At 34.1% G+C, this 26,048-nt stretch overlaps 2 protein-coding genes and 1 pseudogene across 6 annotated transcripts; 1 reads left to right on the top strand and 2 right to left on the bottom strand.

Moving 5' to 3' along the window:
* The first annotated feature begins 2,118 nt into the window (after positions 1–2,118).
* On the top strand, positions 2,119–3,841 carry LOC120205972 (F-box protein At5g46170-like). Its single transcript, XM_039205725.1, has 2 exons — positions 2,119–3,349; positions 3,812–3,841. Exon 1 carries the CDS (start codon positions 2,136–2,138, stop codon positions 3,324–3,326), a length of 1,191 nt encoding a protein of 396 aa, XP_039061656.1. The 5' UTR covers positions 2,119–2,135; the 3' UTR covers positions 3,327–3,349; positions 3,812–3,841.
* Positions 3,842–10,865: 7,024 nt separating this feature from the next.
* On the bottom strand, positions 10,866–13,371 carry LOC120205970 (transcription factor TCP2-like). 5 transcript variants are annotated; one of them, XM_039205722.1, is made up of 3 exons: positions 13,204–13,371; positions 12,824–13,068; positions 10,866–12,614 (listed from the first exon to the last, which is right to left on the bottom strand). In XM_039205722.1, exon 3 carries the CDS (start codon positions 12,273–12,275, stop codon positions 10,878–10,880), a length of 1,398 nt encoding a protein of 465 aa, XP_039061653.1. In that variant the 5' UTR covers positions 12,276–12,614; positions 12,824–13,068; positions 13,204–13,371; the 3' UTR covers positions 10,866–10,877. The 5 variants fall into 5 exon arrangements, with proteins under 5 accessions (XP_039061653.1, XP_039061651.1, XP_039061650.1 ...); XM_039205720.1 differs by having other exon boundaries at positions 12,824–12,917; XM_039205719.1 differs by having other exon boundaries at positions 12,830–13,371.
* A 6,528-nt stretch (positions 13,372–19,899) lies between these two features.
* LOC120205968 lies at positions 19,900–25,344 on the bottom strand (annotated as a pseudogene).
* Positions 25,345–26,048: the final 704 nt, after the last annotated feature.

Genomic DNA, 26,048 nt, shown 5'->3' with positions numbered 1-26,048 from the left:
AAAGTATCCCTAAATTACTCAAACATTGATTAAAATATACAACTAACATGTTGTACTGTGGTGATAATTAACAACCCCAAATCTAAATCCAACTAATCAAATTCTATATAAAAATGTATAAGAATGTATATATCATTAATTTCATCAATAAATCATAATTATTCAATTATTAGTGTCACCCAAACCTTGAAAATCTCACTTTTATTTACTGTTCATTTGGAATTTCGTACTACCTAAGTGACGACGATCCCATGATTGAATTTATGATAAATTCACATAATTTATCGAAGATAAATTTGACGGTTATCATCATTACATATTTGACACTAACATCCGTACTCATACTTGAAGGAAAATGGAAGGCAAGATCTCTTCTCGTCTTCCACGCATAAAAATATTAGTTAACGTCTGTTCTTTATCGGTTACGACTCTCCACCCAAATCAAAAGAAATGAACTGTCCACAACCGACAAACCAAAATTGTTCTCATTAATAACTACATATTGATTTTTTTTCTTATTTAGCTTACTTTTTGCGTATTGATTATTAATCCAATAAATAGCTGGAACTTTGTGTTCAATTTTATAAAGTATATAGTATGTATTAGATAATTTCACCTTTAATATATAAAATAATAATTTATTAAAAATGCACGTAAAATAGAGTAATTTTCCTTCTAGAAAAAAAAGGTGTTTTTTTAAGATGAGGAATGGATAGGGATGGACATGGGTCGGGTCGGGTTTTTGGTCCACCCGTCTTAATCTGAGAACAAAGAATCCTCCACCCGATATTTGATCCGACCAAAATAAAATTTCACTCGACTCGACATATAACTTAGAAACTCGACCTGACCCGAAATAATAATAAAAATATTATTTTTGTTCAAAAAAATAATTACTTAATTAAAAAAATTATATATAGAGGTGTATTATTGTAATTATTCATAAATATATAAGACATAATTATATATTTTTTCGGGTCGGTCAGATATTTTTCACTCTAAACCCGAACTCAACTAGACCCAAACATCACACTTAAAAAAATATGACCTGGCCAGACTAAATCCGATTTTTTCTTTTAAAAGAACCCGACCCGAGTGAGTTGGGTCAGAACCCGTCAGGTCCGGTCCCGTGCCCAACCCTAGGGATGGATGCAAACTCTCCTCCATCCTTGTTATGGTGGCTGACCATATTTCATAAATGACTCCTCTTTTATTTTGGGTCTAATTATGGTTTAATCCTTTTATTTCGTTGAATTCGAGAATTTGATTTCTTCCTTTTGATTTGATATTATTTGATTCTCTAGTTTTATAATATTATTTTCTAGTCATAATTAATAACACCATTAATTATTATTAGTAAAGTGATTACGTTAATTTTCTTTTATAGCTATTTTATCATATCATTAAGGTCTTAAAATTCAATTAGTTACGTTCATCCAATAATATTTTTTTAAAAATGAAAAATTATATTACTATTTTAATAAAAATAACTCACGATATTATCAATTCAATTTTTTCCTCCTGGTTCTCAAGCTTTGATTTGATTAATCTGAACGGATTTTCGTCACACACCTAATTTTAGTGTGTGAGTCTCACAACGAGGATTTTCTGTATATATAAGGATCAGAACTTAAGACTCGTTTAAGCGATATCAAACTACTTACCACTTGAACCAACTCTCGTTGGTAATTCAAATCTTTTAATATTATTGCAAAAGTGATCAATCAAATCATATGACAAACTTAACCCTAAACCCTAAACCAAATTTGCTAACCTAAATTATACTATTAACTTCTTCAACATATATATATATATATATATATATGATGTAGATTTAATTAATGTTATGTAATTCGATCATTTTAATTCCATTTGATTTAATCATTTTATTAATATATTATTTGGATCAAAATTGAAGTATCAAAATTTAACAAATATAGAAAATAAAATTAATTAAATTTAAAAATTTTGCATTATATAAGGACTAAATATATAATTTACTTCATAGTGTAAGGACTAATAAAGAATTTAACCCATAAAGAACCAGTTTTCTCTCTACCCACAGATCTATATATCGCGTGATCACTTTCATCTCGTTTCCCCTCCCAATCAAAAAGTTTTCAAGAAGGGGGAAAATGTGTTCACTTCGTTCAGATCCGGTTCACAGAATCCATCCCGAGCGGATCGATCACTTCGACCGTCTCCCGGACTCTATTCTCCTCTTAATCTTCAACAATATCGGCGATGTTAAAGCTCTCGGCCGATGCTGCGTCGTTTCGCGCCGTTTCCATTCCCTCATCACGCAAGTTGAAAACGTCGTCGTTCGTGTGGATTGCGTCATCTCCGACAACGATTGTTCCCCCTCTTCCTCTTGCTACGATAAGTCACGATCCGCCGGTCCGATTTCTAGCCTCTTCCGGCTCCTTTTAGGGGGCATTGTTAAACCGTTTCAAACTTTGGTTCAATTTCTCGGTCCGAAGCGGTCCGCTCTCAATGAATCCCTTAACACCCAATCATCTTCTTCTTCCTTATCTGTTGGTCCAATTGGTCCCGGTGCTGATGTTAGTGATGGGGAAATGGAGCAAGGTGGGGTGACGCATCATTCTCCGACCCAAGTACTTAGAAATTTCAACGAGATTCGCTTCCTCCGGATCGAATTACCCAATGGCGAGTTAGGTATCGATGATGGGATTCTATTGAGATGGAGAGCCGATTTCGGTTCAACCCTTGATAACTGCGTCATCCTCGGTGCTGCTTCCGTTGCTAAGAACGTAAATCTGCAAGTAACGGAGTGTGGGAACGATGGTTTTTGCCCAAATAATAGCATCGCCAACGTTGATGATAATGGGAATATTCCCGATTCGTTTTATACCAACGGAGGCTTGAAATTAAGGGTAGTTTGGACTATTAGCTCGTTGATCGCAGCATCGGCGAGGCATTATTTGCTTCAACAGATAATTGCAGAGCATAAGACGCTTGACAGCTTGGTTTTAACCGATGCGGATGGACAAGGGGTGCTTTGTATGAACAGAGACCAGCTTGAGGAGTTGAGAGTGAAGCCATTGTCTGCTTCTTCTGCTTCGAAAAGGACGCTGGTGCCTGCTCTGAATATGAGGCTTTGGTATGCTCCTCAGTTAAAATTGCCTGATGGGGTTGTATTGAAAGGTGCTACTTTGGTTGCTATCAGGCCAAGTGAAATGTCTGCTTCAAAGAAAGAAATTCCTGACGCTTCTTGGTTATCAACTGCTTTTGAAGAGCCTTATGGGACTGCAGCTAAGATGCTTGTTAAGAGAAGGACTTACTGTTTGGAGATGAACTCGTTTTGATGTCTGCTTCCTTATCTTTGAAGGTAAAACAATACTTGAATGCTTGATATATTTGTTAGTGTTAACCAATTCTTATGTAAATTGATTCTATGTTTGGTTAATAGTCATGCACGCTATTAGTAGGCACTCACTTGTTCACTATGATACCATTTATAGTTACACAGTTTTTAAGTGATCAATATGCTCTTGATGTCGTTTGGCAATGCATATGTGTAAGCTCAAAATATCTTGTTCCATGATCATATTGATTTGTATAATTTTTTTTATGAAACTAGAGGGGAAATCAATCATAATTGTATTTGGTGGTGAATGGCGATTTAGATTTTAATTTTCATTCTAGATGTGGAAAACCTTTCACTTGCAATAGGTTTCATTGAATATGTCTGGCATTCTTCAGTCTGTTTTTAGCTTTGGATTACCATTTTTATGTATGTGCATCTTCTATGAATGTAAAGTTCATTTTGAGATCATTTGGCTCTTTACAGGGAGAGATGTGGAGCACAACGGTCAAGGGGGAAGAAAGAATAGCATACGATTTGGAAGCTGACGATCAAACAACAATTTTGTTATGTGTTGGAGCTAAATCTCATAGCAGTGTCTTCTGAAGCTAAACCCTGCTTTGGACTTCCATTGAAAGCAATCCCTGCACGTTGATAATGCACACTGGCAAGTGTTTCAGCTTTTATGCTTCAACTGATAGACAAAATGCATCTGCTGGTTGTTTTTTATTTCAGGCATATGCTTGTAAGAGTGCACACTTGCAACTAGATCGATGGTGCAAGAGCATTGAGGTTTTATTAGTCCTTTACCTTCTTTTTTTATCTATATCCCTCTATATGTAAGTATTGTAGGTTTGAAGATGTCATGTTTTATGTTACATATACTTATGAAGTTAATCAAGAATTGTAGCAGTTATGAAGTTAATCAAGGATTGTAGTTTGCAGTTTGCACCTTGCTTTCAGTGTTTTATTCCATAAAATTTACTCTACTTTTTTTTAGTCGAGCAAACATGAAAGCCTCATTTAAGAAAGAAAGCAGGTACAAAATGATAACTCATACCACAACTTGGGTTCAAATCAGAAAACACAAACGGAGACTAAAACATCAGATCGGCCACCATCTGTGTAAAATGACCAACAATGAGAGAGCTCCAATGGAGAGCCTTCCGTAGAAGCAAATCTCAGGGTCTTTGTCATTGGAGATTTATCAAGCTCGACACTGAGAGAGCTCTGTAATAACATAGGCAGAAAAGGAATCCAAACCCTGCATGCATCACCACTTTTCCTCTCTTCTAGGTGGAAACCAGCAGAGGGACAAATCTACTTAAATTTATTTTTGGTATAATGGTATTTTAAGTCTTTTTTATTTTAAATATGAGTCAAATGAGACTTTTGTCCCTCTCAATGTTTAGATTTAAATACTTAATAAATTCTTGTTCTTTTAATATAAAATAATTTTACCCTCTCAGCGTTTGATCTTAACAAAAGGATGAGAAAGGTATGCGCAAAACCAATATCAACAAAAGCAAGTCCGAATGAGGACGTGAAAGCAAATGGTTGAAGGTTGAAGCACTATCTGAACAACCGTGGAAAGCCCTCAATCGTCGTTGCACCCAACTTTCAGATCTAGAGAGACAACAATAAAAATAAACAAAATCAAACTGAAAAAGGAAAAACCAACAGAAAGAATTGACAAAAAGGATAAGAGGGAAAAAGAAAGGAGGAATCAGGGGTCTTTTACCGGACCCTCTGACCCTGTCAACGACGGGAGGAGAACCTTAACCCCCAACATACCATGGCACTTGAGGGTTGGTCCCTAAGGTGTCGGGAGGAAAAGCCTCCATGCTTGCATAAATCGATTTTATTAACTTCAAATGAAGTTCTTATTGTTGTTCTAAAAATCAAATGCCATGTATGATTTCACCCTCTCTTTTTTTCTTCTTCTTTCACGTTTCCACTCATTTAAGTAATTTAGCATGTCCACTTTTACTTGCAAAGAAAGTCACAGTTCATGAAGCTGTGGAGTAAGTGTAGAAAAAGGTCATAAAATGCTAAATTTTAAAGCCCTCAGATGTGCTTTAATCTCTACCTCTCTTCTTATCTTCAAAGGAATTTAAAGCATCGTTCATAAACAAGAATGACAGCTCATATTGCTCTGACTTTAAAGGATCATATCTCTACTAACTACTATACAAAAACTTCAAGCTGACATAAATTTATATCATTACACGTCTTTAGGATTCTTTTTTTTTTCAGGCGCTTTTGCAGCTTAGTGAACAGCAAGCTGTTCACTTTATCTCTTTCAAAAGCAAGCAAAAGATGGAACACTACTGATCAACGAAAAAGCCCATTTGGCCATCTCAGAGGATAAAAGAATATGTGAATGGGAGCTGTTTTTTGCCTGCAAGGCTGTTCTCAAATGAAATGAAATGGTAACATCATCGACGTCGCTTTCATTCGTCAATGAAACTATTAGTGTAGTGACAAGTGATTTGAGTCGTGTTGTATCTCTTCCGTACTTCAGGACCTTCGAAAAATCCAGAAGAGCATCTCCGCATCTTCGAGGAAAGGACCTCAAACGATTGACATCCTTTGGGAAGCTACGACCTCAAGTGGTTTATGTTAACCAGGTTTCTGATTCGAACCCAAGATTTTTTTTCAAAACATTTCATACGTGTGTTCTTCAACTTTTATGAAATATTTTTGTCATGCATAAACGATAAAGTAGTATCAATGCTTGTCAAGAACAAGAAATATACTTAGCAGCTAAGTATAATTAATCTGTCACAATCATTCTTCAAAAAAAAAAATAGTTGAAATGAATCTCCCTTATACCAACCAAATGCAAGCTTAGTATTCATTAATTTATGATCTTTTTGTCTAGTTCTGAAGGATACGCGTTTTGCGAAATATCATTAATGACAGTGTCGACTGCACGTCTGAAGTAAATACATGCTGTGTTGGCGTAAACCCGTGCCTTACGATGGCGGCGGTAGCTCAGGGCATCTATGTAAGGACCTTGTGAATATTATTCTCAAGTACAGAACTGCACCGATTATGTTTCTAAGTGGATGATGAAAATCCATAAAAAAGAAACACGTGATCATTTGAAGAGCAGTGAGACATCATATGTGACTACCATATGTGGCCATGCACTGCTTCTCTCAGAAAGATGAACTTGCAGGCTTGGTAAGATTTCGATCATCCGAATTCGATTCAACAAAAATCTCAGAGCCCTTGGAAAGGACAAGTAGCATGTTACAAATGGGGAAGTAAACATGTTTGGAGTAAATTACAGGACACCTTGCACACAATATATGCACAATCGCCTTCTCCTTGTGCTGCACCAACTCTTCAATGTTCTTCAAGCTGTCTTTAGCCACAGTTAAAATGTGTTTGAGCCGAATTGGCCTTCACAAATCATAAAATGTATTAATCATATGCGTAAGTTCAGACCGACGAACACCTCTAATAGGGGATGATTATGATAAAGTTGAAATATGTTAAATAAAAAACCTTAAATTTTTTAATATTTTATATTTACATATTATATTTAGATAAATGTAGAATTATTTATTTTTTTAAAAAAATTGTTTAAATATTTGCTTTTAGAAAAATACTCCACTATCATTTCTAAAATTGATTTTCTAGATATTACATTTAGAATCATAAAGAAATCTTTTGTGATTGTAAAATAGAGGATGGCATCCTATTCAAGGAGAATGACAACTTAAATGCGGGCATGAGCTTGAAGCCTTGAGAGTTGAGGCTGAGTTCCAGCATTAACATGAGGATGGGTACAATTTTCTTATCATCAAAGCCAAATATCATTCTTGGATTTGTTTTCATAAATAGGCTTGCAAATTGTTTCTGATATTGGAAACAGATGCATTATCAATGAACCCTCTTGTAGGTACATGTACCAATGACAATTTTCCTGCATTTTCTCACAACACACAAGGCTTCAGTTTCTCGACCAGATGGGACAATTTTCAGAAGCAGAAAAAAAAAGTAATTAACTTCAGTGGAATTGTTTTTGTGACACATATTGGAAACACACAATGATGGACTTCAGAAAGGGTTAAACCAGAAATACCAACAATTTTTCAGAAGCACAACAACAAAGGGATATATATATATATATATATATATATATCAATCACCACATGCATGGATGGAAACTCACTCATTACTTCCCATGCAGCTTTCTCCATCTTTGCTTTTTCCTGCATCCAAAAGTTTTACACCAAAACTTAACATCAATATGGTTCGACTTGGATTCTCTGGTAGGCAGCAAACTATACATTATGAAATTCAAAAGGTACTCCCTTGCAAGATACAAATATATATATATATATATATATATATATATATATATATATATATATATATATATATGTTTCTTCTATGCTCATTTTAACGTTCATGTTTGAGATTCGTGATTGTTTTTCCCAACAATATTATCTCAAAGATGATTGGTCCCTTGAAACATCTCATGGTCATTAAATGACTGATATGACAAATTTGGGAATGAGGCATACCATTCATCCAAACCAACCCACATAATCTATTATATACAAAATTTTAACTTCGTGCAAAGCAAACCTCCAATATTCATTTGTTAGCTATGACCTTATTCTTCAATTCAAGCTACAAAAAGAGCTGATTTATTCTTATTTGATGACCATAGGTAGAGAGGATAAGTATCAGTTTTCAATCTATTAATCTAAATCGGATATTATAAAGACTCGTTATAGTGGCGATCATCCCAATCTAACTTGTCCCGTATACGATTTATACCTTAAATTTTGTTAGAGAAATCTAAAGCCTCGTCATGTTAAACTAATTGTTAGATGGTATTATTCGGATAATATGACTTAACAAACTAATAATTAACTGTTTAATCCCATGGAACGGGGTATATGACTATAAAGACACCAAACTCTTTCATCAAATAATTAACGTTGTTGTATTCTCAATGACTCGAGTTCGAGACCTTCATCAAACTAGAACAATTCGGTATTAATTGATCCAAGGGCTCGATGATTTTGCTTTGACAACATCTAACTTTTATAACACAATGGGGTGATTTTCTTTTGCATATGGTTAATTTCACTGACCCTTAGAGTGACTTCAATTAGTGTTGAGAGTCCTTTGGAAATCATAATCAAAAGTAGAAGGCAACAAGCAATCCCTTTCTCTTTATATTTCCATGAGCATAAGCACCGAGTAAAATATATACAAACAAATATTATGTTCATATCGAGGGGTACGGTAGCACCCACAGGAAATTTCAAATTCCTACTTTGTTCAAGAATTTTGTTTATATTTTCTATCAATGGTTAAATTTCGCGCCTCTGAAATTTTGTAATTTTACATCCCTTAAATTTTTAATATAACTTCTTAAGTTTGCACATCTTGACATAAAATCCTGTGTCTGTCCTTGAATTAGAGCATATGATGAAGGCAAAGAAAAGAGCAGGCACAGCAATACCAAGGGGGTTCTATGCTATGATTCCTTTGAATTGATATAATTTTCAGCTTTGTTGTGACTCAAACAAGGCTGAAACTACTAATAATAATTCAAAACTAAAGCAAACTCAACTGCACAATCCATTAAGGCCTGATCGCATAGATTATTTTCATGTTTCTAACAACATTCATGTAATTGTACACAAAAAAGCTTCAGCTACAACATTTCTTTACTATATAAACTCCTAAGCTGTTATAATTTGACAAAAGGTATATATGTCAAAATCTTTCTCTGAAGAAGATGTAAATGTAACCCCTTACGACTAAAAGAACACAAAACAAAAGTGCCTAAGAGCAAAAGGCAATCTATGGTATTTATCCATTTGAAGATAATATCTTAACTTGTTTTCTTTTCCCTGGAAAATATAGTCAAACCAAGAGAATGACAACATCTAAAACATAAAGAAGATGATACATAAGCTAAATCTATTATCACAAAGATCCTAATCTGCACCTTTTTACCTTCAGACATATAAAAGAAATAACCCTAGTTAGCACTCCAAGTTACCCTTATAAAAACACATTTAAAAAATGAGTGGAGTGTGTTCTCAAAAGAAGTAACTTTTTTCTTGCATAATGTGAAGAAATCGTGGGAGCAGTTTAAGGAACTTGTCAGAATAGGGTTATTGTTATGGGACTGAATAAATATTTAAAAGTAGACACCATGACTTGTTTTTGTCACCAGTAGTAATTTCTAATTCCCCTATCCCATAGTTTACTTCATAGGCAAATATCAGAATTTAAATCCACACAAAATGAGATAACATGAGTATCCTTAATCATTCGTTCAATTGATGAATCACTTGCCAATTAATTATTTGTGCAGTGGTAAATGACACCAAACCTCAGATTTAAACCTGCATGATCCCTCCCAACTAAAAGAAACAAACATCTAACTTTGTTCATGAAGAATTCCTGTCACAAGTTACAAACTACAAAATTTCTAAAATTTTAAATCATATCGAGAAAATTCTGTATTAGGGAGATATTTTCTTTTATTATGTTTTAGTGTCTACGCTTTGCATATTTAGTCCTTTTATTGTATAGTTTTTCTTCCCATTTTGGATATTGTATGCTTGATCTATTCTATCAAAAAAAAAATGTTAGACCTCACAAACTTAATATATCTTAGAATAACTGTGCATATTTTTCTTTAAAAAACATTAGTGTTTAGGAGTAGAGGGCTTTGATTGAATTTAAAGCATATAAATTTCCTACATATATTTATAACTCTAAATTATATATTTAAACATATTTGAATCAACAGCTTTGAAATTAACTAACTTATAATAATATACAATTAAAATCTTCATTATTACTAAACCTAGAAAAACATATACCATGCATGTGTCTTAAAGTTTGAGAGCTCGAGGTCTTACGTGCATGGGGTTTTCATTTATCTTTTTTAAGATTTAATTTACCCCTAATCAACAACTCAGGAATATGACAACCAACTGATTCATTGCCAAATGTTCAGCTTGAGGCAAAAAAAAATAAATTAATTAAGGTTTCTAAAGCTTATACCAAAGTAAAACCATGTTTCAAAAGTAGACTTTGATTGTTCTATTCAGTGCCCAGCAATGCTTGGCCACCAAGAAACTAACACCTGGCATGGGTTCACATATGTTAGGGGGAAGGGAACAAGTAAGAGAACAAACAAGGAGACAACCAGCCGGTCCTTATTCACACCAATCCATGCAGGAATCATGAAAAGACAATATAAATTATATTACTTGAAACCCACAAAAGATATATAAATATATATTGCCCCAATGGTAGACTTTATGAATACCAAGAAAGTGAGTGATTCATGGCACAACACATAAACCCAAATAGCTAGTCATAAACAAATCAAAAAGTTAACTCTAAATAAACCCTTAACCAGGCAGAAAGATATGAACTTTAATTAAGAAAATTAAGGCAAAGGGGGTAACTTGAATTGAATGAGGATGTTCAACTTACCAGGGAAAAGATTGGGGGGGGGGGGTAAAATGGAAACTTTTTTCCCCAAGGAAACTGATTAGTTCTTTCCTTTTCCTTTCTGGTCCGAGTTCCTGTTTCCATCCCCATAGAAGAGCTGCAAGCGGCCATCTAAATCAGCTGGGAATTGATGGTGGTGATGATGATTGTCCACTGGTGGTGTACCAATGTATAAAGGTTGTGGTGATCCATCTATAGAAGAAAACCTCTGGAGGTGATGAGGAAAAAAAGGAGAATTGGACTGAAGGGTCCCCCTATTGAAACCAGCAAGGCCGGAAGAAGAGATTGTGAAATTGAGATTGTAATCAACCCCTTGCCCCGGTTGTGTTGTTGCCACCGGGATCAAATGGTCAGGGTTCGGAACAAACGAGAAATGTTGCATCTCTTGATGGTTTTCACTTGACAAAGTGAATGGTGGAGTTGCCATTGGGTGCTGGTGTAAAGAGTTTACAAGCTGGATTTGTCCTGGAAAAGCTGAGGAATGATGATGACTTCCTCTTGAAGAAGAAGGTCCAAGGAGTCCTGAGGCGAAGTAATCCATTGGAGTCACAGGCCAAAGCCTGGCAGTGGTATTAGCCTTTTGGAAAAAATCAGGCTCAGCATTGGGATTTTGATGTGCTGAATCTGAAGTAGGATTGGCGTTGTTATTGTTGCTAACATTGCCAATGCCACTAGTGAGTAACTCAGTAAAGGTGGAGTTTCGAGAAATGGGGTTCATGTTTTGTTGTTGTCGATGATGATGAACCTCTTTTTCTTTAACTGCTCTTTCCCTAGCTCGTTCCCGAGCCTTCACTCGGTTCGCACGGATCCCCGGCCTCGAAAGGGACAAACTCGAGTTCTTGCTCGTCTCGGACGTGCTACTACAAGCCGATTTCGACAAAGAAAGGTGTTGCTGTTGAGATTGGTTGTGTTGGTAATTACTCGGATCACCATCTAACTCAACTTCAGCCGAGCCAAACCCTTGCTCAACACCCTCACTCGCTCTTTTCTCATCACTCAGTTGCTTTGGGGTGTCGGGGAATGACGCATTGAGTGAAGGAAGCTCAGCAATTGCATCAGAAGCTGCTTTTATCAGCCACTCCACAGCTTTACTAGGCTGATCATAACCCAATCGATCTTGCAAGTCATAAAACTGTATAGCCGTAGCAACAGACAATCTTACTCGCCTGTCCCTTAACCCTTTCGAAGTCCAAACCTTGCTGTGCCGATCTTTGCCACCTGAGGCTCGAGAAACCCTAATAATCCTCGAAGAGTTGCTCCAACCTCTAAGTGAATTAGTGCAACCACTTTCAGCTAAAACACCGCCGCCGCCGTTTGCAGCAGCGCTTTTAGTGACATCTCCATCTTCATCGTCCTCGACCTTGCTCGACCCATTTCTTCCATCATTACTAACTGTTGAGAACTTACAGGCTTGAGTCTCAATATCATCCACCTCCATACCAAGTTCATTCCTTTCGCACAAACCAACAACTCAAAAGCCTCCCCCTCTTATACCTTTTTTTTTCTCACTTGCAAAAAGGAAAGAAAATCTGGGTTTTCATTTCCTTTGAAGAAATGTTAGAAAGAGAAAGCAGATGAGAAAAAATGGTGGGGTTGAGATGTTTTATGTATTGATGATGACTATTACACACAAAGAGAGTACTTTGGATTATGTAGTCTGATAAAAGGCCTTTGACATATCACAGTCCAAGTCAGTAGACTCTCTCTCCTTTAAGCTTTTCTTTTTTGCAGCAGCAGTGCTTTCAAAAGCAAAAACCTAAGAAATGGCAGCCACAACCTGCAAAGAAAAGTACAAAAGAGAAAGGAAAGAAAATTTAAAGATAAGGTGAAAACTAAAAAAGCATCTGATGCTTTCAAAGTTCAAAACTTCAAATATGAATTTGACAAAAAATTCATTAAAATTTGTACTGCTCACAATGATCTGACTTTACTGCTCTAGTATGTTGTTTATATGTACTTAAAGGTAAGCTAAAAGAAGAGAGTTACTGGAACCTACCCTCTTTCAAAGTTGATAAACCTTTAACAAAAGTTGAAACAAGCAATGTAAATTGCTTGCAGCAGCTAATATATACCCTTGAATCTGACAAGAAAAAATCCTTTTCTTTTTCAGCTTCAAATTAAGCTCAAACCAAAAAAAATGGCAGTGATTGCTGTGTACAATTTGGTGCCGATCTGATAACCAACCCTTTCTTTTTTCTCTCTTATTCAAAGCTGGTTTCTTTAAGCCGACCCTAAAAATGGCAGACATCACACACCACCATTACAAATTTAGCTTAATAAAAAGACTAGTAAATGACAGACAACCCCATTAATAAATCAACTGTTTCTGAAACTACCAACAAACAGATATTTTTTTTTTTGCTCACTTGGGAACAATGCACAAGATGTTTACAGGTGTCGACTGCTTAGAACAATAGATGTAATATCGAGAAGAAAAAGGGTATGTTTTGATTTCATTTTTCACTCTTTTTCTCCACTGATTGTAGTCAGAATTAGTGCAAAGTTGAAATCCAAAGCCAGACAACAGATCTGCAATTCTCACTGCTTCTTATGAACAAAGCTTCCAGCTCTGAACAGATCTGTGTTACCTGCAAAAAAAAGACCATCAAACCAACAACTAAATAAGATTTCTTGAGATATTATGATTAGCTTCTCAATGAATTTACATCATCAAACCTTTAAATCTTAAAACTAGTAATAGTAGTTTAAAATAAAGATTCCATTTTTATGCATAGAGTCATAGACCATTTTATAAAACCACAAGCTTTACACGATCAAATCCATTTCTTTGAGCTCTAAAAACAAACCAAGGAGAAAATTAGCAAGGTTAAATAAGCACCCAAAGAAGCAAAACTTCCATTGGTAAGCAAAAGCTATTGAAATCACTTGAATTCCCATATGTAAAAGAAGGATTTAATGTACATAAAAGAACTTACAGCTAAACTGCAAGGTTTGGGTTACTTTGTGAACGATAAGACTCTTGGGGAAGAAGATATTTAGAGGTGAAGGGGATGGGGTTTGTGTATAATATAATATGAATATGTTTAATGTGAGGAAGAGAAGGGAAAATATTGCACGTGAGAAAGAAAATGAGAGGAAAATGCTTTTCAATTCATTACCGTTCGATCGAACATAGAAACCGGCTTATCGGGAAACGATCAGACACTCCGCAATTCCAATCTTTGAGAGATGTCCCCCTACTCTTTCCTACATTTACTCATTTGCCATTTCTTCTATTTATTTTTAAAGTCATTAATGTTTTAGTAAAATTTTGTTTTCTTAGTTTACGTTTTAAAAGTGACAAATTGGTCACTAATATTATTTATTTTAATAAAATGATCATTTCACCGTAATTCATTAAATTGATGACGTAACAACAATAACCTTAAACTACTGCAAAAACATTAAATAGATTTTTAAATAATAATTTTATATCTAATTACTCCAACAACTTTCTAATTTTCAATTTTTTTTAAACATCCCATCACCTCTGTATTCATAAATTAATAGTATCTTAATTAAGAGCTCTTACAGAAGTCAATAATCATCGGTTAGCCATTGTTGCAATTTATCTCTTGCAAAAATGTCCGCCAACGCAATGAGGATACAGCAAAACCTAAGTTGTTCGCGCCATCTTCAGTTTGTAGAGATACAGCAGAACTCGGCAGTCTGCAAGCAGCAAGCATATGCCTTGCTTTAAAGGAAAACCCCATTGAAAATCTAAACCAAAAAATCAGGGGTTTGGTTAATCCAACTGCTATAAAACCCTATCTTTTACTTCATCTGTTCATCATTCTATGCATCTTCTTTTCTTTCTATCTGTATTTGCATGTCACTGTCTATTTTTCTTGGAAAACAATGAAGGAGAAGTTTCTAAAGGTATGCTTCAGAGAAGATAATGTATTTAAAAACACAGGAACGAGGGTGGTGCAAGTCATTAATGGTGAAATCAATGCCGCGGTTTGATTAACAGATGATTTTAAAGGATAAATTGCAACAATGGCTAGCCGATGATTATTGACTTCTGCAAGAGCTCTTAATTTAGATAATAATTTGTGAATATATTGGGAGTGACGGGTTGTTCGAAAAAAATGAAAATTAAATAATGTCACGTCATCAATTTAACATAGATGATTGTAGAGTGATCATTTTGTTAATGTTAGTAATCAATTTGTTACTTTTAAAATTTCGGTGAAAAAAATAAAAACTTTCTCGACCATTAGTGACCATTTCTCTAGTTTACCCATTATTTTTCTCTTACTATTTGGCTCAATTTGGAGGAAATAATTGCTGAAAAAACAAATATTTTGTATTTATAGATGGTTTTGAATAGATTAAGAAAATAGAGATAATTTTATAGTGTAGATAAAGGGGTTGTTTGTTTGGTTTTGAATGGAATCATTCAGCGCTGAATGTTGAATCGTTCAGCATTCAGCGCGTTTGTTTCGCACCTCTGAATGTTTCAGTGCTAACTGATTTAGCAAAACAGTGCTGAATGATTCAACATCAAAGTACATTCTGAATGATTCAGAGCCATTATCAAACATCGTGTCATATTCAGAGCTAATTCATACAGAGCCTCTGAATCATTCAGCATTTGAATCATTCAGCGCTTAATCATTCTGAAGTAAACAAACAGTCACAAAGTCGTCGACAATTGAAATTATTTTGATAAAGTTGTCGGTAGTAATTTGCAACTTTATTTTAATTTTTTTATTTTGTATTTTTAGGGTTAAATTAAAATTATTAAAAACATAAAGATTAAAATAAAATTTTATAAAAATTATTTATAACAAAATTATCAACAAACCTCTATAATTTTAATATTCATTTCCACTTGATTTCCCCCTACTATTTATTAAGTATTATTTTTAGATAAATTATAATTACAATCCATACGATTCGAACAATAGCAAATAATATAAATTATTATAATAATATTTCATAATATTTTGGAATTGTTTGAAATGAAACCAATGCTGATAATGTAAAGGATTATTATCTCATGTTGGTTAGATATATATAAAATTTTAAAACTGTTTATATATAGTTTTTTAAACTTAATTTTTGAGTTATTTTTTAGGTATTTATTTTTGTATTAAACCTCTTTTAAAATTATTTAGGCATTAAAACATTTTTCGATGTATTATTTAAACACTTATTTTTATATTAAACCTTTTTAGAATTGTCTACGATAATTACAATATAATATTATTTTATGATAATATATATACCCTATAAATATAATTATTTAAACTCGAGATTTCTAAAGATAACAATACTCTTTTTTAATCGTTGATATCAGTTCCATATATATTATATGGAGTTAGATAAAATTTCATGTGATTCAGTAAACTGAATAGAAATTCAATTCCATCATTATTAGATCGATTCGTATGATTCGATGAAGAATGAGAAAAGAATGGGATTTTTTGATAAGCGGGAAATTCAAAATGCTGGGGGATGAAAATGGGGAAATGTCTACAATACCTGGGTTGAATCAGATACAATTTGAAGGATTTTGTGGGTTCATGGATCGGGGCTTAACAAAAGAACTTTATAAGTTTCCAAAAATTGAAGATACAGATCAAGAAATTGAATTTCAATTATTTGTAGAAACATATCAATTGGTGGAACCGTTGATAAAAGAAAAGGATGCTGTATATGAATCACTCACATATTCTTCTGAATTATATGTATCCGCAGGATTAATTTGTAAAACCAGTAAGGATATACAATAACAAACAATTTTTATTGAAAACATTCCGTTAATGAACTCCCTCGAAACTTCTATAAAAAATGGAATATACAGAATTGTGATCAATCAAATATCGTAAAGCCCCGGTATCTATTATTTCAGAATTAACGTAAATATTAATGGTAATGGTTGTACCGTAATTCATTGTAAACCATAGTTCATGTCTCCCATTATGACCCTCGCTGCCAAAAGCAAATCTCACGATAGAAATAAAAAAAAAAAAGAGAGCTTCTTCTCGCAATCAAATGTTCCATTACTTGCTGGTTTAAAAGAAATCAAACTTTAGGGTACGTTTCATTAACGGAATGTAAGATTATCAGTGGGAATAAAAGATTACAAGAGAATAGGATTACTGAGAATGTTGTATTTTGTGTTTGGTTGGTTTAGCAGGAATGTAAGATTACCGTGTTTGGTTAAAGGAATAAAAGATTATTGGAATATATATTTGTCCAAATTGACCTTATTATATATTTGTATAATATTACAAATTGTAAAATATTTATACATTTTCTTTAAAAAATTAAATTCATAATATTTATATAATTTTTTTTACAAAATTAAAAATATAAAAAATGTTTAATGAAAGGGTAAATTTTTTTAACCCCTGAACTTCATATAAAATTTTAATTATAGATTTTTTTTTTGTAAATTTAAAATAATTTAAGGATAAATTTGTAATTTAATCTTCTTAGAATTTTTATTATTCAATGACAGAAGAATGATATTTTTGAAAAAAAAATAGAAATTTAAGAGCATTTTAGTCCAAAACGCCGGTAATGTTACAATACTTAAGAGAATGGATGTAATGACATTCCTGATAATATACCCTAAAAAATTTACTATTGGTAATAAAACATTACCGGAAATGAGATTCCCGACTAACCAAACATGGGAATGTGGGATTCCCATCCCATGGGAATCCCACAATACTTGAACCAAACACCCCCTTAGTGTTTAAATGAACTGTTGTTGTTCTTAAAGATTATAGATTTGAACATCAACGACTGTAAGAATAATTGAACATTCATTATCTAATGATTAACATTCATTATCTAATTTAGAACAGATACTACTTTATAATTAACTTTCACTCAATCAAAAAAAAAGCCAAATCTTAATATAATCACCCAATGGCCAATGTCCCACCCACTTGCTTCAATCTTTCACACTTTAAAGTTTAAACATTAAATTAAGGTATTTAATTAAAACGTTATTAGTACAAAGAGAATTAAAGAATGAGTAGCACCACAAGTGCATTTGTTCGGTACAGACTTCATCATGGAAAAAAGGGCAAATTCTTTTTAGTGGTCCAACGTATTTGTTTTCATGCTTTTAATATTCGGTGAGAAGAAAGTGATGTTTTATTATCAAATTTGATCAAATATAATTATAAAAAAATAAATTTATAATTAATATGTAATATATTAAGCAATAACAAAATTTGACAATATATTAATTAATAAATAACGTATGAAATCGGTTCATATTAAAAACTAAGGTCTTGAATTTAATTATAACATAATTTTATTTAATTATAGTTTTGAGTAACTCAATGCAGAAGGAAAGAGAAAGGAAGAGGGGAGGGCAGGTGTCGCGGTCTGACCTCTGATGAAAAGCAGAAGGGCGTGTAATCTATCAATGCATTGGCTGATTTCTCGATGTGGGAACCCAATACGCACTTTCCGTATATTTTTCCATCAAATCTCTCCACTCTCCACACCATACCATGTGTCATGTTCTTCCCCAATCCTCTGCAAATTACCAGACAAAACGAACCATATAATATATATATATATATATATATGCATACACAGTAAGAGTAAGAGAGAGAAAGCAACTAAGGAAGCAGTAATTGAGAGCTTTCCTTCAGGGTTTCAGGTTCTTTTTTGAAAAAAATTATGAGCCCACCATTGCATGAAATCACGACTTGACCACTCTTTAACGAAGCTTTTCTATTAGTTGTGTACTTGCCTTTACCCTTCCCTTGAGTTTGGTTGTTAGGGTAAATTATTTACTTTGTCGCTCATTTATTTTCGTGTTTTTGGTATCGAGTACCGTTGAGGGTAATTTATTTTTTACGGAAATTACTCTCAACCTGGTGTTTGGTACCTTACCTCCCCTTACCTCATTATATATAAAAATACGGTCAGCTAATTTATTTGGTATCACATCATGTATACACCCATCCTAAGGTTGAGAACACGAGCTATATCCAACTCATCAAAAGACTTAACCACCACCTTTAGGGGTTGGATACGTGATATTAAATTATGATTATGATATTTATTTAAGATGTGATTATAATATTATGGTTATGGATGTTCCGGATGTTACATACATGATTAATAAACCGGAAATGCATGCATGATTGCATTCTCCCCTATCACGGGGAAGACGGTCGATGAATGGTCCACCCAACCACCAAACTTTTGAAGTTTGATTCTCCAACTCTTTTTTAGTAGGATCTTTCATAGATTTTGCTATCATATGAATACAAAATTTCTCTCCTGTTGGAGAATCAAGCACGGGGAAGAATATGGCTGTAAAGCTTCGCTTCCAGATGCTCCAGGGGTACTATGTGATGTAATTTTTATATGATTAATTGTTTGCTTTGATTTGTTTTTGGTCAATGGATACTGAACATGAATATCATTCAATCCATTCCTATCCAATATGAGTAGTCTTCTTTATGCATAAAGTTCTACTTTTTCTTGAAAATATTATATTTTTAAATGATGTTGAGGAAAATTCCTTGTTTAGCTATGGGGTTTTGACTATTGAATATAGAAATGAATTTGGCCCGACTTAGTGAAGCTTAGCTAGCCTTAATATGAATCTGGGATTTGAATACTGTCTGTTCCTGCTCATCACCATTTATGCTGTTTTCATTCCTGTAATCATCTTTTAATATAAGTGTAACAGGAAGGATTTTGGCATCATAATCTCATCTGTAAAAGAAGCCATGCCTAATGGAAAGGAGAAGGAAAAGCGGTGTATGCTGTGGTTGTACATGCTGCTGCCATGCAGCGAGGTCGTTGTACTGGGAGGGAGGTAAAGTTCGAAAATAACACTGTCCTTCTTGTTGACAAGCAAGGCAATCAAGCCGGGGACCGGATTATTTGGACTGGTCCCCGTGAGCCGTGGCAGAAAAGGCATGTCAAGATCCTAACTCTGGCAGAGCACATTGTATGAGGCATGAATCCTTCATCAAAGCATTAAAGAGGATAACACATGCATGGAGATTGCATAACACTGAAATTAGGGTTCTATATTTCTCAGCTTTGTTTCCTATAGAGAATGCAGATTGTAGAGAAAACAAAAGCAGCTTTTCATTATCACATTAATGCCACTCTTGCTGAATGCAATGTTCAAATATTTTCAGGGTTTGGTATTTTTTTCCCATTTCAGCATTCTTCCCCTATGGATTTGACTATTTTATTCACACTGCTGGGCTCTTTTCTTGTGATTTGTGGCTTCTCTCCCAGAACCTGAAGTGCAAAGTTCGAGTTTCCAACATCTTCTCAATCTCCTCAGTAGGCAAACCCTTGGTTTCCGGCACGTAGACGATTACGAAAAGTAAAGCTACCACAGATATGACCCCAAATATTAGGAATGTCCAAGAAGTCCCTATCGCTTCGGTCAGTGATAAAAACGACTGAGCCACGATTAGATTCGAGATCCAGTTAGCAGTTGCAGCAATCCCACCGCATACACCTATGAACCTGAGAGGATAAATCTCGGAGTTGACTATCCATGGCGCAGTTCCCATTCCGGGGGAGAAGAATATGATGTAGAGAGCTAGACCGACCAGTGCAAGCCATCCAAAATTGCTCGGACATCCCCTTGTGTACCATAACCTACTTTCACCATGGCACAGATCCTTCACCGTGTCATTTTAGAGCAGACATGCGCCTGGCAGCAACTGCAATAACAAAATACTAATCAATAAGGCGGAAAAATAAATATGGGACTTGTAAATTATAGAAATATCATGTATTTTAACCTTGTTTGCTGGTGAAGCACAAAATCCACAACTTGGAGATGAAGCCTTCAAACACTTCATGCAATCCCAAGAGCCAGGGTTTGTAGCTGAACTGTAATCAAGGCACGTACAATTTGAAAAGTGAGATATTTAAACTTGACTAATCATCGGGGCATGGGATGTGCTCTCATGGAATACTCCTGCTAGAAGGCCAAGTGAAACTGCTACTCCAAACAAACTGATCAGTAGCAGCTTCTTCCTCCCGGTTCTGTCAATGAAGTATATGCTTACAATGGAGCCTAAGGCGTTGAGGCCGGATGTGATGAGGGAAAGTAGAAGTGCTGTTCGGTTAGAGGCAAAACCAGCTAATTGAACTATGGTGGGACTGTAGTACATGACAGTATTTATGCCGACAAATTGTTGGAAAACTTGGAGTCCGACACCGGCTATTAGCCCTCTCCTCACTGTTTTGGTTTTCAACAGTTTCATGATGTTTATTTTTCAGATCCTTCTTCCTTGATTTCAGCCTCTACCGATTCTGTCAAATCCTGAATTTCTTTTTCAACATCTTCTGCTGGGTAAATTTTCCTCAATATCACTTTGGCTTCTTCTTCTCTTCCCTGTTTCAACAGGGAATCAATCAAAAGGCTGAATAAATAAACATATGGTTAACAATTCAGGGTATTCGGAATATGGTCACGGACCTTGCGGTATAGCCAACGGGGTGACTCCGGAAGAAGCAACATGAGAATGAACTGCAGAAGCGCCGGAAGACCTGAAATTCCAAGCATCCACCTCCATGTCCCTGGTGCCTGGAGAAAACAAAAACACCATCAAAGTTCAACACCTTATCCTCCATTTCCCTTATAATCAGTTCATATGTTCTTTTGGTAGCTTACCTTTGTAAAAGCCAAGTTGATGAGGTCAGAGAGGAACTGGCCACCAGTGATAAGAAATCCGTTGGTGCAAAAAAGGGCACCACGGATTTTGGCAGGAGACGCTTCAGATATGTAAAGAGGAGATGTCATCGATGCCATTCCAACGCCAAGCCCCACGAAAACCCGGCCGACGATAAGTAGAGGAGCTCCAGGAGCCGAGGCCATGACTACAGCTCCGATAAAAAACAGGAAATCAGCAATGAGGATTGCAGTTCTCCTACCGAACCGATCATTCATCCACCCTCCGATTGCAGCTCCTATGATGGCTCCAGCAACTGCCATGCTCACTATGCTTTCCTGTTTATATGTATACAGTCAAAATAACTTTAGCAGCTTAAGAACTAGTACATTAGCTGTTGCATGCAAGTGTTACTACACATGTTTTTGCCTAATTCCCTCCTTGGAAACTTGAATTCAAGTGCAAGTTCACCAAGTTAACAAGCAATTTTCAGATGAAACAAGGCAAAGGTCAGCCATTTCAGGTTGTAACACAAAAAGTAAGGAACTTTAAGAGAACAGAGTGGCTGCTGGTGTAATAGAGACAGATTATTGTCCAAAAATCGACGGATTCACCGAGAAATTCAGACAAGAACCAGGAAAGATGTGCACCTGTAAAACAGACTGTCGGTTGACACATTTGAAATCGTCTCTGATATAAAGCAAAGCACCAGAAATCACACCTGTAACGTCAAGAAGGAGCAAAAAAGAAGACATTTTGAGAACCAAAAACACACACACACACAAAAAAAAAACAGACATAAGATTAAGGTTAAGGAAATGAAGAAAATGGACCAGTGTCATAGCCGAAAAGAAATCCACCAATCCCAACAGAGAAAGCAAGGCGAAGAACATAAGGATTCTTCCATGTCAAAGAGAAACACTCCCTGAAAGCTGAGGCACCACTGCCTGTATGTACCACTCCTTCCATTTTTTGATGAAAACACTTCACACTTCGATTTTTCTTGGTGTATAATTAAAATTAACAGTGGCCTAGTTCATTCCAACCGGACCAATAGGAGTGAATTATATATATATAACTATATATTCCTAGAAAATAGAGAGAAAATGAAGGAAAACAATGAGAGGAAAAAGAAGATGAAAGCCAAACACAGGAAGATGTGAATAAATAAATTGGGATTCTCAAAGAAAAAGTCAAGTTTTTATCGTCTGCTTGCTTAAGTTCATTTCATAACCTTATATAAACGGTGAGGGAAACTTTTTCCCCTTAATTTATTGTTATTTATTGAGGTCATATGTTCGAACAATAGAAATATAGTTGTCCACCTTTAAAAGTTATTTTTCCTTATACAAAGATTTTATATTATTATATATATATATATATATATATATATATATATATATATATGCGCGTGTGTCCAACTTTAAAAATATTTTTAAATATGTTATTGACGTTGTAAATAGAATAATCTAAATTGAAAGGCCATCCTTATAATTATGTAATTTCTAATTAAAATTTAACTACTAATATAACTTAGTTCATATAATATATTATATTGTTAATTTGTCAATTTGCCGTTTATTATACGGAAGGGCATGCACCATGGTTTTCAGAACCGGATCGGTTAGTGAATCGGTCATGCTATCGGTTTATTGGTTCAACCGGTTGAACCGGTCCGACCGGTCGGAAGAACCGGACGACGTCATAATTATTTAAAAAATTAAATAAAAATATAAAAAATATTTAATAAAAAATAATTTTTTATATCACAAGTCATATTCAAAGCAAGTCATAACATATATAAGTTAAAAACCATAAAATAAAGTGAAACAAAATGATTCAAATTAACTACAACATAATATTTAAGGTAAAACATATTAAATAGTAAATATAATTATATAATTATAATTAAAAAATAAATTTGGGGTTAAAAAAATCATAACAAAATGATATTGTTTGGTTTATTTTTTTTTAAAAACAATCCCACATGGCTAAGAAACATAGAAGAGCATCACAAAAGTCTAAAGAGTAAAAATATGAGAACAAAACAATCTCACATTGCTAAGAAACATAGAAGAGCATCACAAAAGTCTAAAGAGTAAAAATATGAGAACAAAACAATCTCACATTGCTAAGAAACATAAAAGAGCATCCCAACTAACTTCTATAAATAATAGAGGTAATTTGGCATTCAAAATCATGGAGCCTTTTGGTGAGCATTGAGTGAACTATTCTTTCACTTCAATCAAGCTCGAATTTTAGGCTTCAATCGAGCTTCTAATTTTTTTTGAGTTCAAGCCTTTTTGAGTTCAAGTTTCAATATTATATTTCGAGTTTGAGTTGAACTTGATAAAAGTTCGAGTCGAGCTCATCAATACTCGAGTTCGACTTGGCTCGTTTAATAAACGACGTTGTTTGGTTTAATTTTTTTTTAAAAAAAAAACAAAAATCCCGGTTTTTTCCAGTTTTCAGTCGGTCCGGTTCGAACGGTTCAACGGTTCTGGCCAGTTTACTAATAACGGTTCAACCGGTTTAAATTGAACCGGATTAAGCAACGATTCCCGATTAAACCGGTTGAACCGATCGATCTGGTCCGATTTTCAAAGCAAAGGTATGCACCCATTTCTAGTAGCAACGAGAAGAAGAAAAGAATTAACATTCTAAAACATTTAATTAATAAAAGCAGAAAAGGAGAAAAAAAACCTTATAAACTAATATCACAAGTCTAAAATGAGTTTGAGCACGTTTTTATATTGAGTACTTGTTTAATAATTTATTGAAAAAAATCAATTCATAATTCTGATTATCGGAGATCTTTCACTGTTCTTAATTTGGCGTTGGGAACAACCTACTATCCTACCTCCCTTTATCCCATTACATATGTGAATAGGGTCAGTTAATTTTTAATTAAATGATTAACCTTTTTGTTTTGTCCATATTTATCTAATCTAAATATATCAATAGATTTATTAAAAAAAAGAAAGTAGAACAATAGATTTAAATTAAATTTATATAAGAACTTCAAATCTTTTAAAAAATATAGTATTTATTCATTAATTATTTGTATTTTAATAATTGATGTTTGATTTATTAATTTATTAATATATAATTTAGGTTTAAGTATAGAGATAGGGATGAGTATGGGTCGGGTTTCAGTCAACTCGATCCGAAAATTTGACATCATTCACCTGACCCGACTCGAAAACATATACCCTCCACCCGACACGAACCCGATCCGATTTTTTGAGATAAAATCCGAACCGATTCGACCCGAAATAATAATTAAATTATTATTTTTATTCAATAAAACAATGATTTAATTGAAAAAAAATAATATATAGAGGGATATTATTATAATTATTCCTAAATATATAAGGTAAGATTATATTTTTTTGTGTCGGATCGGGTCTAGTAGGGTATTTATTACCCTAAACCCAAAATCAACCCGACCCGAACATTACCTTAAAAAAAACCTGACCCGAACCTATTTTTTTATTATAAAAAATCTGACCCAATCGGTTCGGATTCGGGTCCCATGCCATCCCTAATCAGATATTGTTGAAGTATTTATTTAAACTTTTAAATAAAAATTTAAATTATTTTGATAACCGATGGAACTGTTAGATTTTAATCATAATAACTTTATTTAATTTTGCTGGTTAATTAGGTATTTCGTCCTTTTTGTAAGGATGGGATTTAATACACGTAGTATTAAGCCCCCACTTCGTTAGGGGTTTATATATATATATAATATATAATTTAAATTAGTTATAAATAATTGAATTTGTAGTAATAAATTTATTCACATTTTATGTATTATAAGCTTATATTATTTATTTGAAACTATAGAAATATATTTAAAATTTGTAATTAAAATATACTTTTGTCATACTTCTCCTTAATGTTTTCCGTAAATCGAGAAATAACATAAGATTTTATGTATGAGATATGAACCTTTAGAAAGTATATTAGAAATTTAAGAGTACTGACTTACAAAATTTCAGGTGATGCGACCGTCCCTTCTAGTATCACTCAGTCCATAATTGTCGCAAGCTACACCTTTGATATCACTCTTGATATAATCACTGTCAATTTACGTGATCAATCAACTAAATCTACTATATAACAGTCGAATCTATTTAACTTGTTAACCTAAAAATAATCATAATCACATTAGTCCAGATATCGACACTAAAAAATATATATAGATCATCATACAAGGATAGAGAAAGGGAGTCGTCACTCTTTTATCTCCCTCAACTGCCGCTCATTCCCTCTAACTCATCTATTTATCTTGCTCCTCTTTAAAATCAGCATCTTCGATTCTCTATCTAAATCGGGAAGGATAAACCGTAAAAATCACTATAATCTCATATCTTCCGCCAATAATTTTATTTGTAAGATTGAAAAATAATAGATATTAGATTAAATAAAATACTGATCGTACCCAATCAGAGGTGGACATCAGTAAATCCACAAAGGATGTCCTAGAAGAAGCAAGGTTTCTCCATGGCCACGAATGTTGAGACAGATTTTACAGTCTGCAATTCACTTTCAAAGGCAGGCAAATACAG

Source organism: Hibiscus syriacus, unplaced genomic scaffold (genome assembly GCF_006381635.1).
Source record: "Hibiscus syriacus cultivar Baekdansim isolate YM2019G1 unplaced genomic scaffold, ASM638163v2 tig00013285_pilon, whole genome shotgun sequence".
NCBI classification, from domain to species: Eukaryota; Viridiplantae; Streptophyta; class Magnoliopsida; order Malvales; family Malvaceae; genus Hibiscus; species Hibiscus syriacus.
Note: the sequence above shows the minus strand (reverse complement) of the source record. Positions and strands in the feature narration are given on the sequence as shown.